We start from the raw sequence: 15,121 nt of genomic DNA on the forward strand, positions 1-15,121 counted from the left end.
GTGAGTCTTTTGTGTCGTGTGACAATGATAAATGGAAGTTCTAATGATGCTTCGACAAACGCGCCACGGACAAGCGGCAGTGAAACTAATCAAAGAGATCCATTCGTTATTTCGAGGTGTCGCAGGTAAGCACTTGAAATGAAAATAGCTACTACATTCAGTAATATTCTATAGTTTTCTTTCAAACTTTATATTTTGTTTGGGTCTATAAGTTTATCTATGCCAATAAACACTGGAGTGCTGAGCGGTCGACTCCCGGCCGATTTCAAAAGTCCCCGAGTGCTGGGCGGTCGACTCCCGGCCGATTTGAAATGTCCGCAAGTGCCATGGCGCCGGGAGTCGACCGAATGGTTATTGCGTATTTGGCGGGAAAATTAAACGTTTGCGCGCGCACCTAAGCTACAAAAACTTTAACAATAGATAGCGGAAAACACAATAATTAATTGTCGCATCAAGAATAATTACCTGTAATATAAATATTATTAGAAAATCCTTATTTTAAAAGCGCCAGGCAACAGGGCCTTTGCTAAAAATTTGATGTTAAACAAATTGTGTTTTTATGTGTGTATTTCTAGACAAAATTGTATACGGATGTAAATATAATGTGCCTGGGTAAGTACTAAACAGTTTACAATAGTTTAACCGTAAATTTGATTGTTTTCACTTATTGATTTGGCATTTTATTTCAAATAATCGAGTGATGAATAGGTTTGGCCCGAGGAATTGGGCGTTTATTTAGATATATCTAGTACTAATAACCTAAAAAAACACTTTAATCGTTAGGTGAACTATTTGATAACCAAAGTTTATAATCTTTATACTGAAAACTCGATAATTTTTCATCACCGAGACACAATATTCAAGGTCACGATCGTGGCCATTTTATTCAATTTTCGATGTGGATAAAATGTGCGTAATAATTTAGACGAATTTTGTCATATTTGTATGTCGTTTTCTATTAAAAAATGTCACTACTAGGACATTGTTATTTAATGTAGCTTTGAAACCCCCAAAATTTTAATTAAACCACTTTAAGAACTTGGTATTATGAAATAATGTACGAAGGTCATCTGTCTACTTTAGCTTTCGCATGTCTTATTTTTCAACTCATTTATTTTTCAAAATCGGAACTTTTGTTACTTAAGCCTGTGATAATACATATATCTTAAGACGCTCTACAAAACGAGTATATAATTTCAAACATATAATTGATAAATAATAACAAAACAAGAATTCAAAGTTACCTCAGTTTTTTTACGAGATGGATTTCATACCCAATTTTAATACGCTTCTAATATGTAAAATCTCAATCCAAAAGTGTAATTTTATTACCTTTTCTGATGTATATGTTTGTAAAAAAAGTATTTTTCTTAAGAGTAGTGCTTTTTTCAGTACTTTTTAGTCTGTTTTATACAAGAATCCGGATTATTTTTCCTTGGCTTAGGATAAAATGAGGATTTGCTAATTACTTACATATCGACAGCAAATGTTTGTCAGTGTAATTAAAAGCCTATTTTATACACATTATAGCGTCAAACTTTTTATATACAACTTTCATACAAAAATAAGAAACAATCATTAAATTTGTATCTCCCGCCAATATCTCGCTGATCACCGTTCAGACCAACTTCAGACCCTCTGGCACTTGAGCATTTTCGCGCAAAATGGCGCCGCCACCTGACAACTATTTGACGTATCCGTGCTGCCACCCGAAGGGTAGTGTTGATTTTAGGAAATAAAATAACCTTGCAAACTTCTTGCAAATGTTTAATGTATTGCCCATGAACCTACAATTCTAAGGACGGATAACTCCAAAGAAAACCCTGTGATTCCATCATCCACATTGATAGCTTTGTCTATTGGCCGCTGTACACACATGGCCAACAGTTCCACCAACCCCCTTGGCCATGTGTGTAGAGGGCTACTTGGCCGTAAGTTGGCAGTTGGCGCTTGCGCTTGCCGGCCAACCGATTCGTGTCGGTTTTTTGGCCGCTGTACACACATGGCCAACAGTTCCACCAACCCCCTTGGCCATGTGTGTAGAGGGCTACTTGGCCGTAAGTTGGCAGTTGGCGCTTGCGCTTGCCGGCCAACCGATTCGTGTCGGTTTTTTGTCCACACATCAAAGGATCTTGGCGCCAATGGCCAACTGCGTTTACACGTTGGCGCTTCATTCAGTTGGTCGTCAGCCGTCAGAGAGGACAGTAGTGATATATTTACGAAAATAATAAGTTTATCTATGCCAATAATAGTGTAGATTTTAGGAAATAAAATAACCTTGCAAATGTAAACATTTGGCGTGAATACATTAAAATGTATTTCCTAAAAAAGATAAATGTTCTTATCAGAATATTCAAAAAATTGTTAATATTGCAAATAATTTAATTTTACTACGGGGTTATTATTTTTTAATATTTTTTTTCTGACAACGTCTATGACCAAGAATTTCCTAGATTTTTTCATTCCACGTCCATCTTTCATGAAGAGCCAATGCCAAGTGATTGGTTCGCCAATGTGTAAACAGCGGCTCTTATCTTGGCCAAGGGGTTTCACAAAGGGCTGGTGGAACCGTTGGCCATGTGTGTACAGGGGCCATTTTGTCCACACATCAAAGGATCTTGGCGCCAATGGCCAACTGCGTTTACACGTTGGCGCTTCATTCAGTTGGTCGTCAGCCGTCAGAGAGGACAGTAGTGATATATTTACGAAAATAATAAGTTTATCTATGCCAATAATAGTGTAGATTTTAGGAAATAAAATAACCTTGCAAATGTTTAATGTATTTCCTAAAAAAGATAAATGTTCTTATCAGAATATTCAAAAAATTGTTAATATTGCAAATAATTTAATTTTACTACGGGGTTATTATTTTTTAATATTTTTTTTCTGACAACGTCTATGACCAAGAATTTCCTAGATTTTTTCATTCCACGTCCATCTTTCATGAAGAGCCAATGCCAAGTGATTGGTTCGCCAATGTGTAAACAGCGGCTCTTATCTTGGCCAAGGGGTTTCACAAAGGGCTGGTGGAACCGTTGGCCATGTGTGTACAGGGGCCATATGACCTCATCCACTAATCTCCCGTCAGTCGGATCGAGGCGCCCGTGGCGAAAACATCTCCAGAAAAATAAGAAAATATGCCTACATGCGTTGTCAATTTGTGTAAAAATGTCAACAATCGAAAGAAAAAAAAATACGGAGCAACTTTTCATGCGTAATTTAATACTTTATCACGTTATTATGCGTAAAATCACAAAATTAATTAATGTTCATAATCGTAAACCAACAAACTGCAAAACAAGAGTGTGACCAGTATTTTTTTTAAATAGTGTTTGCACACGGCGCACTGAGTCATTATTTGTTAAAAACAAGATATTTCTAAGTTTCAAGTAAAATAATTAATTTTTAATAAATTAAGTGAAGAATTGATTTTCTTTTGACCTGAATTATAATTATTTTGATTTTAAATCGTGTTTACACATCGCAAACCGTCTACCATTGCTGGTTTGAAAGGTCGCCACCAAGCCATAAAATAAAATTAAAAAAAAAAACGTCCGCCATTGTTGGGTCACAGCCGGTCTTCAGTGAGACTCCCTCTGTTCTATTACTACTCTCTGGTATTGCCTAAAAAAGATAAATGTGCTTATCAGAATATTCAAAAAATTGTTAATATTGCAAATAATTTCATTTTACTACGGGCCTACGGGGTTATTATTTTTTAATCAAATTTTGCTGACAACGTAAATGACCTAGAATTTCCTAGCTTTTTCCATTCCACGTCCATCTTTCATGAAAAGCCAATGCCAAGTGATTGGTTCGCCAATGTGTAAACAGCGGCTCTTATCTTGGCCAAGGGGTTCCACCAAGGGTTGGTGGAACCGTTGGCCACATGTGTACAGCGGCCATTAGGAACCTTAAAATTTTATGATTGTAGGAACACCGAAGTTACAGTGAATAACGTCGATACTAATAATGACTCCACGGAAGAAACCGATGTGGAGGAGGTAAATAGGTTTAATATTTTATCGTCAAATAAAACAAAGTTGTATTAAATAAATAAATAAATAAATATATTGGGGACACCTTACACAGATCAACTTAGCCCCAAACTAAGCAAAGCTTGTGCTATGGGTGCTAAGAGACGATATACATACTTAAATAGATAAATACATACTTATATACATACTCAACAAATACATACTTATGACTCAGGAACAAATATCTGTGCTCATCACAAAAATAAATGCCCTTACCGGGATTCGAACCCAGGACCGCAGCTTAGCAGGCAGAGTCACTACCAACCGAGCCAGACCGGTCGTCAAAATATATTATATTTATATTTGTATTTCTTTTTACACTACGTCTTTGACAAACAAGCATTTTTATTTTGTAATATTTTTGTTGTTTCTGTATAGAAATTATTGACGGTATATTGCCGAGCAGGCAAGCTTGGAGCTGCCTACTACACGATACAAACTGGAGAGGTAAGCATTTTTGTCCAAAAATACAGTAAGATTGTATGTACAGTCAAGTGTAAAAATATGGGTTCAAAAATATGTCCCATAGCATCTTAGTCCGGTGTAATAAGAGCGTAGTACCATATTTATGAGACGATTATTTCGATACATATTTTTGCACTTGACTGTACTACACATCTACGCTACTTCTACTTTCCATTATAGCTGGATACAATAGTACATTACGATACAAGTGCGTAAAAAAGGAAGCTCGAAACGAGTGGCGATAAATTAAAACACGACCGAAGGGAGTGTTTTATATCGACACGAGTTACGAATTTCCTTTTCGCACGTGTATCGTAGACGTTTTTCAGTACAGATGGCCCTCCGAAGTTTCGACCTGACATATGAACCACTTCTCGCACTAGTGCGTAAAAAAAACACAATTTGTACTGAAAATACCTCATTTCACTTTCTGCTTAGGTTCTTACCTATCTACCTAATCAGCTAAATACTCAAGTATCACAAAAATCAGCTTTCGTTTCCATGATAAGTATAATGTACCTATGCCGTTTTCAACCCAAAGCTACCACATTGGCGCATATTAAGCATAAGTACGTTTTCACATTATCCGATCCGGTACATTAAAGACGCCATCCTTGATTTTTGCCTTTGGTATCCTTCCTATATCCGAATCGGATCGGATAATGTAAAAACGTTCTAAGAACGCTCAAACAGGGAATTGAGCGCTGAAGCGACCATGTGGATCCTTTTTGAGAACGTCGCATATTTATGTGTTAAGCATAGGTTTAGGTTTAGGCACTTATAGAATTCCTTTGTTTAGTTTTGGGGTCAGTAGGTGAACAGCTAAGGAACCGTACTCACGCAATGCTTAATTGAGTTATTGGTTAAGTAAGCCACCCTTAGCTCCGACGCTTTCCCTATAATTCCCTAGAAAATAGCGATTTTTAAAATAAAGGCAAGATTTTATCCATCTTAAGCTGAGTTTACACCAGCAAGTTATTATTGCTGCAAGTTTTGAAACAGAGGTATATGCAAGAAAGAGATGCAGATATTTGCTACTCACTCTTACCCATAGTGGCATCTCAAAACTTGCAGCAATAACTTGCTGGTGTAAACTCAGCTTTAGAACCGTACGTCATGCTAAGCTAAATTAATTTAATTCATAACTATCATCAGGCTACATAGATAACGAGCCTAACGTTTACGCTCCCCATCGTATCATACTCACCTTATTTCCTTGTCGCACTAATACGGAGGAGCGATAAAGCAAGATACGGAGCTTAACCGTTTCGCTTTTGGCTACTTTGGCTTCTTGTCTACGCACCCAAACATTTCCAACTATTTTGTAGTAGTCGCTAAAATAATATTACTTATATTTAATGTACCCTATGTAACACATGCCACAATCTCTTCAGCTTCACATACTAGAGGAACTCCCAGACCGTGCCCCAGAATTCCTCATGTTCCGAAACTTGTTCCGACAAGTGGAACCACTACAAGTCCTTCTAGATGGAAGAACACAAAGTGCCTTCGTTAGCGCTGTGAAGAAGACTGTGTTCGCCGATGGAGATGAGGGTGGGAAGTGCAAACTGGTGTTTCTGGCTTCCAAGGAATACAGTAAGTTTTTTGGATATTATTATAAAAAAAAAAATAATAATAATAAATCGTTTATTCTCAAAATAAACCCTTTTTTAATAACATTAAATCTTCTGCCAAACTGCAGGACAGTTTGTTGGCAGAGGGGACTCCCTTACATAATCTAAGTGGGTAGAACTATCTAAGTAAGTTTACGCTAGGTACAGTTTTGATGTATTGCTTACAGAAAGTTTTAACTTCAAATTATCTATGAAAATAACTATCTAAGTGGATAAATTCTAGGTACAGCTTTGATTTACATTTTACAGTAATTTCAACTTTACATAGTTTTTCTAAGAGAAAGTTTTTCATTTTAATTTTAAACATACGCAGTGACTTACATTCCTTTATATTATTAGGCAACTCATTATATAATTAAGATATACTGAATGAGATTGAAACTCGTTCCGACAAGTTGAACCCCTATAAATCCTTCTAGATGGAAGAACACAGAACACTTACGTAAGCGCTGTGAAGAAAACGGTGTTTTCCGATGGTGACGAGGGTGGGAAGTGTAAGCTGGGGCCCATTTCTCAAACTGAAAGTTACAAGTTACAAGCGGAAGTCTCTTTCCGACTTGTCATATTACACATTGACAACCGCTTGTAAATTGTAACTTGTAGCTTCGAGAAATGGGCCCCTAGTGTTTCTAGCTTCTAAGGAGTAGGTACCTATAGTATAGGACCTATACTTAATAAGGTTCTTCTTTCCTAGGTAGATTTATTTCCCATACAAGTCCTGGGTAGAAGCTTTCAAGGTGCCTTCGCGAGTCAGCGTTGTGAAGACAGTGTTTGCTAATCCATACTAATATTATAAATGGGAAAGTGTGTGTCTGTTTGTTTGTCCGTCTTTCACGGCAAAACGGAGTGACGAATTGACGTGATTTTTTAAGTGGAGATAGTTGAAGGGATGAAGAGTGACATAGGCTACTTTTTGTCTCTTTCTAACGCGAGCGAAGCCGCGAGCAAGAACTAGTAGCAATATAAAAGTGAAATGCAAGTGCTATTGAAATAGTTATTAATATTACAAAACCTTAGGTGAACGTTCAATTCTTTGAATCTAAACTGTCTAGTGGTAGAAATACTGGAGGAGCTAGTTGCTAGCTGATACATTTAATTAGCCCATAATAAATCAAAATCGTCGTCGTATTTCTTTAGTCTTCCTAGTCTAACTGAGTCTCAGAATCCAAGTTTGTCTAAAACTTTTCAGGTTTCGAAGCCTGTAAACGTCGTATCTACCTCCTATCCCTACCAACGGAACCAAAGAACTGCACCGATGAAGAGAGAACACTGTTCCTCAGAACTGTCATAGATTTCAACCAGACCCAAACGGTTCATGCTTTAGGCGCCCTCCTTAAATATCTGGACCTGAACTGGTCGAATTTGAACCTGGATCTGCAGAGCAAGCCTCAGTTTTTGAGCTTGAGGAGGGTTTCTTTGTAAGTACAAGTTTTACCCGGCCGTACACTCGATTTGGCATGAAAAGTAGAGATAGAAGTATAGGATAGATCACGTATATTGTGGCCAGGCCACACTGTGTCTCTACGACTTCCCATGCCATTTGTGGAGTTTGTGACCGTCACCAGGCAAGCAGGAAGGTAGGGTTTATCAACACCGAGCCAGTTTCACTTTTGATCTAGTCATTAGGTACGAGCTATTTCATATTGTTTCAATATTATTAACAAACTACTTGGTATAGTATAATATAAGGTAAGGCAGAATTATTTTACTGATATTGCGATGAACGACAACATTAGGCACGGGAAATAATACCACTATTCTTTGGATGTAATAATTTGCAGAAAAGATATAGTAACAATCGACGAGGACACATATCGTGGTCTCCAAATATTCAGCACCATATCCCACCCCAGTAACTTCAAAAAGGGCGTCCAGGGCAGCAACAAGGAGGGATTGAGTCTGTTCTACATATTCAACAAATGCTCAAGCAAAGTTGGACAGAAGATGATGAGGTAAAATGGAAATGAATACGTACATTCAATCTTAGACTAAGTAAACCTAAATAGAGATAATCTTATACTTATTGCACAGAAACCAAAGACACACCAATGGAGAGTTTATGATATTCTGTGTGATGTGATTAATGGAATCTGATGAATCGCACTGAATTGTATGTTAAGTTTTTCTTTTTTTCCAGTGGGTTGAATTTTCCTTTTAGAAAATCTTAGCTACCAGAGCCCGACGTAAAATATCTAAGTTCATTTTAAATTATAAGTGCCAAACCAAACACCTAAAGCATTTTCTCAGAGTTCTCAGACGGAGTTACCTACATAACCATCATAAGGGTTCCGTAAGGTACCAAAAGAGTATTAACCCTAGTTGTACAACTCTGTCTGTCCGTCCGGTCCGTCTATCGCATTGCTTAAGAGGATACGGTAGCGAAAATGCTAAAATGGAAAGGAGCCCCCTTTTCAACTTGGGAATTTTAGTTAAATATACAAGTGTTATTAACTAGATTTATCGAAAAAAAATTGTCCATTAAGAACAACTCAGTCAAAAGATATTTCAAAAAAATCTTTAAAATCGAGGTTCCGCTCTCGACTCTTTCCTCCTTCAAAACTTAATCAATCGGAACGAAATTTGAGAATCTGAATAACAATGAAATAATCTATGTCGGACCGTTTCGCTTTTTTGGTTAATTGTTACCAATCTTGAGTATCACACCTTTTTTTGCGCCACAATGAAAAAGGCCGTTTTTGGAATTTTTTGATTGGCTCTAGAATCTTTAAAAAGCAGAATATCAAAAAAATCAAAACGGTCCGACACAGATAAAAATAATAACAATCTGTGTTGAAAAAATCATTGCTCTATCTTCAAAAACCAGGGAGGAAATAGTCGAGAGCGTTTGTATGGAAAATTGACCCCTACCGTATCGTCTTAATATATCTAGATTCTCGAGAACTACTTGTGCTATCGATTTTAAGTTTGAAATATTTATGAAGACAGTTAACCTCTAGAAATTGTGACATTTTTGTAGAGTGCTAATGCAACACCCGACTACCGACTTGGAGACGATAAAGCGTCGTCAGGACGCCGTGGAGTTCTTTATGAAGCCGCAAAGTGACACCATTATGAGAAACATGTGCTCTTCGCTGAGGTTCATCAAGAATGTTAACGTAAGTTAACAAAAATTAAAAAGTGGCAATACTACCTATTGTAGTATCGTCCCGTTCCATTTTCTCGCACATATTGATTTGAAAGAGACAAATCTATGATGTTGCCACTTTTTAATAAAATTACTACCTACTCTTTTTTTGCCAGGCTGTATGTACATCATCTTTTTTATGACATTTTAACTGCATGGCATAAATAAAAAAAATCTTAAGTAATACAGCATAGAATCGAGCACGTGAAGCTTATCTTTGGATTTTTTTTCAGGGCATCTTGACGAAAATAAAGGAGTTATCTGCCAAACCCTATCAGTGGAAGTCGCTCTACAATGTGAGCATTAAATAAGACACCAGCTGAAAAGAAATCCTAGGAATCTCAAAAACCTAGACTTATATTTCCTATTTTGCTTCCAGACTTTGTACAACGCAGTCCTTATTTGTGAGATGTGCGAGAACGCGGGAAAGTCCAGCGAGTTCCTTGAACGACTCGCCTCTTTTGACAACAACAAACTTTATGAAGTAAAAATAAACTTTGTTTCACTAAATTAATTTCATTAAAATTATCCGTCTCGATGGTTTCCAATTTATGTTTTTTTTTTTAGATGGCGTTATACATGAACAGGATAATAGATTTCGACTTATCGAAGACGGAACGCAAGTTCACCGTCAAAGCTGGAGTTGACCAAGAGCTTGACATGAGTACCTATATATTTTTTTACTATCATTTGATTTTTCAGACTTGGGTGACTAGGTGTGATATAACAATCTAGCAAACGATAGTGGCATCGTTATCTATCACTGTTTCATATTTGATGATTATGATGATGATGATGTGATCCTGTTATCCATCATAGGCTCAGAAGAATCTTCCACTTTTCACGATCCTTGTCACTAATTCAAGATCCTAACCTAGTCCGCTAACGCCATAGATATTTAGTGCGTGAAAAAGAAACACCAGACACTGGCGTTTCTTTCGCCGCGGAGAGTAAACGATTGGCAAGTACTGAAATATTTACGTACCTACTAATCTCATCTTTTCAGGAGTGAATAGGCATCTTCCGGACGAGCTCACTCCATCGTAGGCCACGTGTTTGCCTTTGGCTAGTCTGTGGCCAAGAGTAAGCCCATTAATAATAATAAAAAATCCCTTTTTGTCCAATCAGAAAAGCAAACCATGGCAAGCCTCCACATCCTAATGTCCGAGACAGCCAAAGTTGAAATGGAGCGATTGCCCCCCTTCGTAGAAGAATGTACAATGCTCTACATGCCACATCTAGGCTACCTACTAGGAGTGAAGATCTGGGCTGAAGGTCTGACTATGGAAGAAAAACAACTGCCTGACATGAAATTCATGGTAAACCCTTTGAAGAAACTTAGAAATTTTTGAATATTATTATGTAGTCTGAAAAATGGTAAGTTAGGTAGCTACCCTTCGTAGAAAAATGCACAATGCTCTACATGCCACATCTAGGCTACCTACTAGGAGTAAAGATCTGGGCTGAAAATTTGACTATGGATGAAAAACAACTGCCTGGTGTGAAATTCATGGTTAGACTTATTTATAGCTTAGAACTCCATAATTACCTATGTGCTTTGAAATGATAGAAAAATAAGTGTCCAAAAGTTACCCTTCGTTTTCGTTTTGGAATGCACTACTTGCTCATGCCACATTTAGGCTACAGGCTAGGAGTCAAGTTTTTTGGACATGGAAAAAATCTGAATTAAAATAAACAAGTGATACCTACTTACTTAGCTAATTTTTTTTCAGTTTCAAAACAATGACTACATCCACTACAAAAGCAAAGGTTGTGAAGGTTTGTAAAAATATAATATACATATTTATAGCCTAGGATACTGAGTGAACAAAAGGTGATATCCAGTAGGTACAGTCACCGGCAATAACATCATACAAAAATAAGGCCGCAAAAATATCTGACACGATCTTACATCTAGAGCCGAAAGAGCGTGTCACATATAAATATATGCATAAATATGCAGCCTTCTTTTTGTACGATGTTATTGCCGGTGAACCTGTAACTAATGACGATCTAATGGGTGTAATTCCAGAACTGGACGTGATGATAGGAGACACATACCCTGAGATAGTTGCTCACGAAACTCGCATCATGTTACGCCTGACCGCCGTGATCCTGGATAATCTCAACACATTAGCCGCTTGTGTGGACGCTTGCGCAGAACTTGACTGGTAAATGGGCCATTTTTTTTTTCAAAGTTGTCCCCTCCACTCTTTTTACCGGATTTGGAAATTTTTATGTGGTTTCCACTTAGAATCGCGAGCTCTTTCAATCCTAATAGGAGAAAAAAAGTGTCCCAAGGTTTTATCCCCATTCCATTACCATTTTTTCATACATTTTGTATAGCGGTAACAGAATGGAAGGATTGAAAATTGTATGGAAGTCTTGCGACATTTTTTTTCTCCTATCAGGATCCAAAGACCTCGCGATTCTGACTATGAATCGCGTAAAAATACCCATGTTACAAAAAAAGTGGGGTGGACAACTTTGAAAAAAAAGACCCAAATTCGATATTCACACGAACAAACGATTCGTTGGTATATAGTCCTCCTCATCGTTTTCGATTATTGCTACTCTAAATACACCTTACGGACGTTTCCTAGCGTGTGCTCTAATGTGGCTGGCCAGGCCGAACTTGCTTTTAAATACTTACCCCCTTATTCATAGACGTTCACTAAAGTTATGAAGCCGATAAAGTTCTCGACTGAAATCTTCTCGAGGCTGAGGCGTAGGGTTAGAGCCGGCGTAGCTTTATTTGACGTTCATATGCGCATTGTAATATGCCTACTTGAAAAATAAATATTTTATATTATACTTAACTTTAGTGAACGTTTATGAATAAGGGTTACTCGCTGGCACGCAGGAAAGTTGGCCAAGTGTACACGTAGGAAGTCTTAGGTCTCTCTTTTCATTATTGTCGCTTTTCGTCTGTTTCGGCGGTTATCCTCAAATTCCTTCGAGATTCGTTAGTATTCAGTGCCCAAAACCCAACTATCGGATAACTTATGTCGGATGACTGATGATGAGTCGGGATTTTGTGGCCCGGGGCTGGCAGTCTCATTCGGGTGGCAATGACAGTGTTAAATAGCCTAAGACGTTCAAAGAAGACATTTTTCATCACGTGTGCTTTAGTCTGTCAGTTTCGTGATTCCAACACCTTATACACCTTTCCAGCCTCATAGCAATCGCCAAAGTGTCGAAAGAGTACAACTTCGTCCGTCCCACCATGACTCCAGAGAAGATCATCGACATCAAAGATGGCCGCCATCCACTTCACATCCTAACCACAGATAACTTCGTGCCAAATGATGCACAGGTAGATTTTCACCTTTGAATTTTCTTTGCAGAAATGCTTGGGATGTAGACTGATTGTTACTAAGAGATATTTTGCAGGCCAGCGCTGGAGCGTGCGCGAGAGTTCTCACAGGACCCAATGCGAGCGGAAAGTCTGTCTACATGAAGATGATCGGTGAGTCAGTACCTACCTACCATACCTATACTTAGGGGTATACCTAGGGGTGCCTCTGGAAGATATTCCACGATACTTATCCCCGCCTTATCGTTGATTGAGGTTACCATTATGGAATTTGGCGGGCAGTGCCTAGCAGCGTAATGACAAGTGGATGAAAGTACGGATGGATTGGCGGCTGCTTTCGGAAGCGTTTGGCGTCCGTTAGCTCAATGGGCAGACGAAGGACTTTCAGATCTCTGAGCATCCATATTAATATTATAAATGGGAAAGTGTGTGTGTCTGTTTATTTCTCCGTCCTTTATGGCAAAACGGAGCGACGAATTGTCGTGATTTTTTAAGTGGAGATAGTTGAAGGGATGGAGAATGACATATTATGCTACTTTTTATCTCTTTCTAACGCGAGCGAAGCCGCGGGCTTAAGCTAGTTTCTGATATATGCTCAGTAGATGGTGATACTAATATGGGAGTTACTGTGATAGGAGTATGAGTAATTACAAATAATGTGTAATATTTCAGGCCTCATCGTATATCTAGCCCACATTGGTAGCTTCGTCCCAGCTAGAGCCGCCACCATCGGTGTAATCCGCCACATCAGGTCACGCTTGCAGACCGCGGAATGTATAGCGAGTCACATGTCTGCTTTCCTCATAGACCTGAAACAGGTGCCTAAATTGACCTTTCCGATGTCTGTCCGAAACCAGAGTTATTCAAAACTCCACTCAAATCCATCCAAGGCTCGGAACCGGTTTATTTTTTACCGGTTACACCCGGTATATTTCGATTTTACTCCGAACTTTGTAAAGAACGCGAACGTTATGAGAATTTTATTTTAACCGAAATAAACCGGTTTATTCGACGAGCGGCGAGGCGCACCGACGCCGCGTAAATGCCTACGTTCACGCAGCGACTTTTTTGTTTGGTTAGAACAGTATTACCTATCTTGCTGCGGAGTAAACCGGTTTATTTTGTTCTACACCGGTTAATCGAACGAAACCTTTATGAAAGCGTTCCCCTAAAAACCGGTTTAATAATAACGGTTTTTCGAGCGAAAACGAAATTTAAACGTTTTGCCGCAAGTACATGATAACGGTTTGAAAATTTAACCGGTATCCGAGCCCTGAATCCAACTACTATTTGACTTTAAAATTACATCAAAATTAAGGGTGATAGAAAAATTCTTAGGTACAATCTCTTGGTGGCTGAATCAAATTGTATAAATAAATTAAGTAGAAATGAAAACTAACAGACTATTTTGACTTTGTCCTTGGTCCGCAAAAAGTCGATAATAGTTATTTGTTATACAAGGGGGCAAAGTTGTATTTTAACGCCGAGTGTGGAATTGAAAAACGAGCAAGTGAAAGGATTCTACAGTTGAACCACGAGCGAAGCGAGTGGTTCGAGAATAGAATCCTGAACTTGCGAGTTTTTTAACACACGAGAAGTAATAGTTATTTGTTATACAAGGGGGCAAAGTTGTATTTTAACGCCGAGTGTGGAATTGAAAAACGAGCAAGTGAAAGGATTCTATAGTTGAACCACGAGCGAAGCGAGTGGTTCGAGAATAGAATCCTGAACTTGCGAGTTTTTTAACACACGAGAAGTAAAATACATTTGCACCCGAGTGTAACACAAAACTTTTCCCCTCACTATAGCGAGGAAACTACAACGCAAGAAAATGCGTTTATCACTGCTTCCAGTAGTTCCACGGGTGGTAAATCATCTTAATTACTAGATTCAACTACTTTTGTCAATTTTAAAGCAGTTAATTTGACTTTATTCAAGGTCAAATTACTTTACCCACTAGTGGATAAAATGCGTTTTTACCCGCTGGTATTAAAGGACAAAACACGTGTTTCCGAGCTAGTGAGGGGAAAAATACATTTGCACCCGAGTGTAACACAAATCTTTTCCCATCACTATAGCGAGGAAACTACAACGCAAAAATAGTTATTTGTTATACAAGGGGGCAAAGTTGTATTTTAACGCTGAGTGTGGAATTGAAAAACGAGCAAGTGAAAGGATTCTATAGTTGAACCACGAGCGAAGCGAGTGGTTCGAGAATAGAATCCTGAACTTGCGAGTTTTTTAACACACGAGAAGTAAAATACATTTGCACCCGAGTGTAACACAAAACTTTTCCCCTCACTATAGCGAGGAAACTACAACGCAAAAAATGCGTTTATCACTGCTTCCAGTAGTTCCACAGGTGGTAAATCATCTTTATTACTAGATTCACCTACTTTTATCAATTTTGAAGCAGTTAATTTGATTTTATTCAAGGTCAAATTACTTTACTCACTAGTGGATAAAATGCGTTTTTACCCGCTGGTATTAAAGGACAAAACACGTGTTTCCGAGCTAGTGAGGG

The 15,121-nt window shown here is 38.2% G+C and overlaps 2 protein-coding genes across 3 annotated transcripts in view; one reads left to right on the forward strand and one right to left on the reverse strand.

The window, feature by feature from the left end:
* Window positions 1-15,121, forward strand: part of LOC125225275 (mutS protein homolog 5-like) — a 27,178-nt gene continuing 12,057 nt past the window's right edge. The window contains exons 1-16 of the mRNA XM_048128893.1: window positions 1-125; window positions 3,935-4,004; window positions 4,416-4,484; window positions 5,897-6,098; window positions 7,326-7,554; window positions 7,918-8,088; window positions 9,114-9,252; window positions 9,515-9,577; window positions 9,661-9,765; window positions 9,849-9,945; window positions 10,410-10,600; window positions 11,015-11,060; window positions 11,314-11,452; window positions 12,456-12,597; window positions 12,675-12,750; window positions 13,270-13,415. Coding sequence (XP_047984850.1) covers window positions 25-125; window positions 3,935-4,004; window positions 4,416-4,484; window positions 5,897-6,098; window positions 7,326-7,554; window positions 7,918-8,088; window positions 9,114-9,252; window positions 9,515-9,577; window positions 9,661-9,765; window positions 9,849-9,945; window positions 10,410-10,600; window positions 11,015-11,060; window positions 11,314-11,452; window positions 12,456-12,597; window positions 12,675-12,750; window positions 13,270-13,415 — 1,986 coding nt within the window. The 5' untranslated portion in view covers window positions 1-24. The remainder of the gene's footprint in view (window positions 126-3,934; window positions 4,005-4,415; window positions 4,485-5,896; window positions 6,099-7,325; window positions 7,555-7,917; window positions 8,089-9,113; window positions 9,253-9,514; window positions 9,578-9,660; window positions 9,766-9,848; window positions 9,946-10,409; window positions 10,601-11,014; window positions 11,061-11,313; window positions 11,453-12,455; window positions 12,598-12,674; window positions 12,751-13,269; window positions 13,416-15,121) is intronic.
* LOC125225272 (ubiquitin-like modifier-activating enzyme 5) overlaps window positions 13,281-15,121 on the reverse strand; it is a 28,859-nt gene continuing 27,018 nt past the window's right edge. Inside the window, exon 10 of one of the 2 annotated variants that reach the window (XM_048128890.1) lies at window positions 13,281-13,406. The gene's annotated coding sequence lies outside the window, so the exon portion shown is untranslated. Of the gene's footprint in view, window positions 13,420-15,121 lie in introns of both variants that reach the window. The other variant, XM_048128891.1, reaches the window with a different exon arrangement.

Source organism: Leguminivora glycinivorella, chromosome 4 (genome assembly GCF_023078275.1).
Source record: "Leguminivora glycinivorella isolate SPB_JAAS2020 chromosome 4, LegGlyc_1.1, whole genome shotgun sequence".
Taxonomy (NCBI): domain Eukaryota; kingdom Metazoa; phylum Arthropoda; class Insecta; order Lepidoptera; family Tortricidae; genus Leguminivora; species Leguminivora glycinivorella.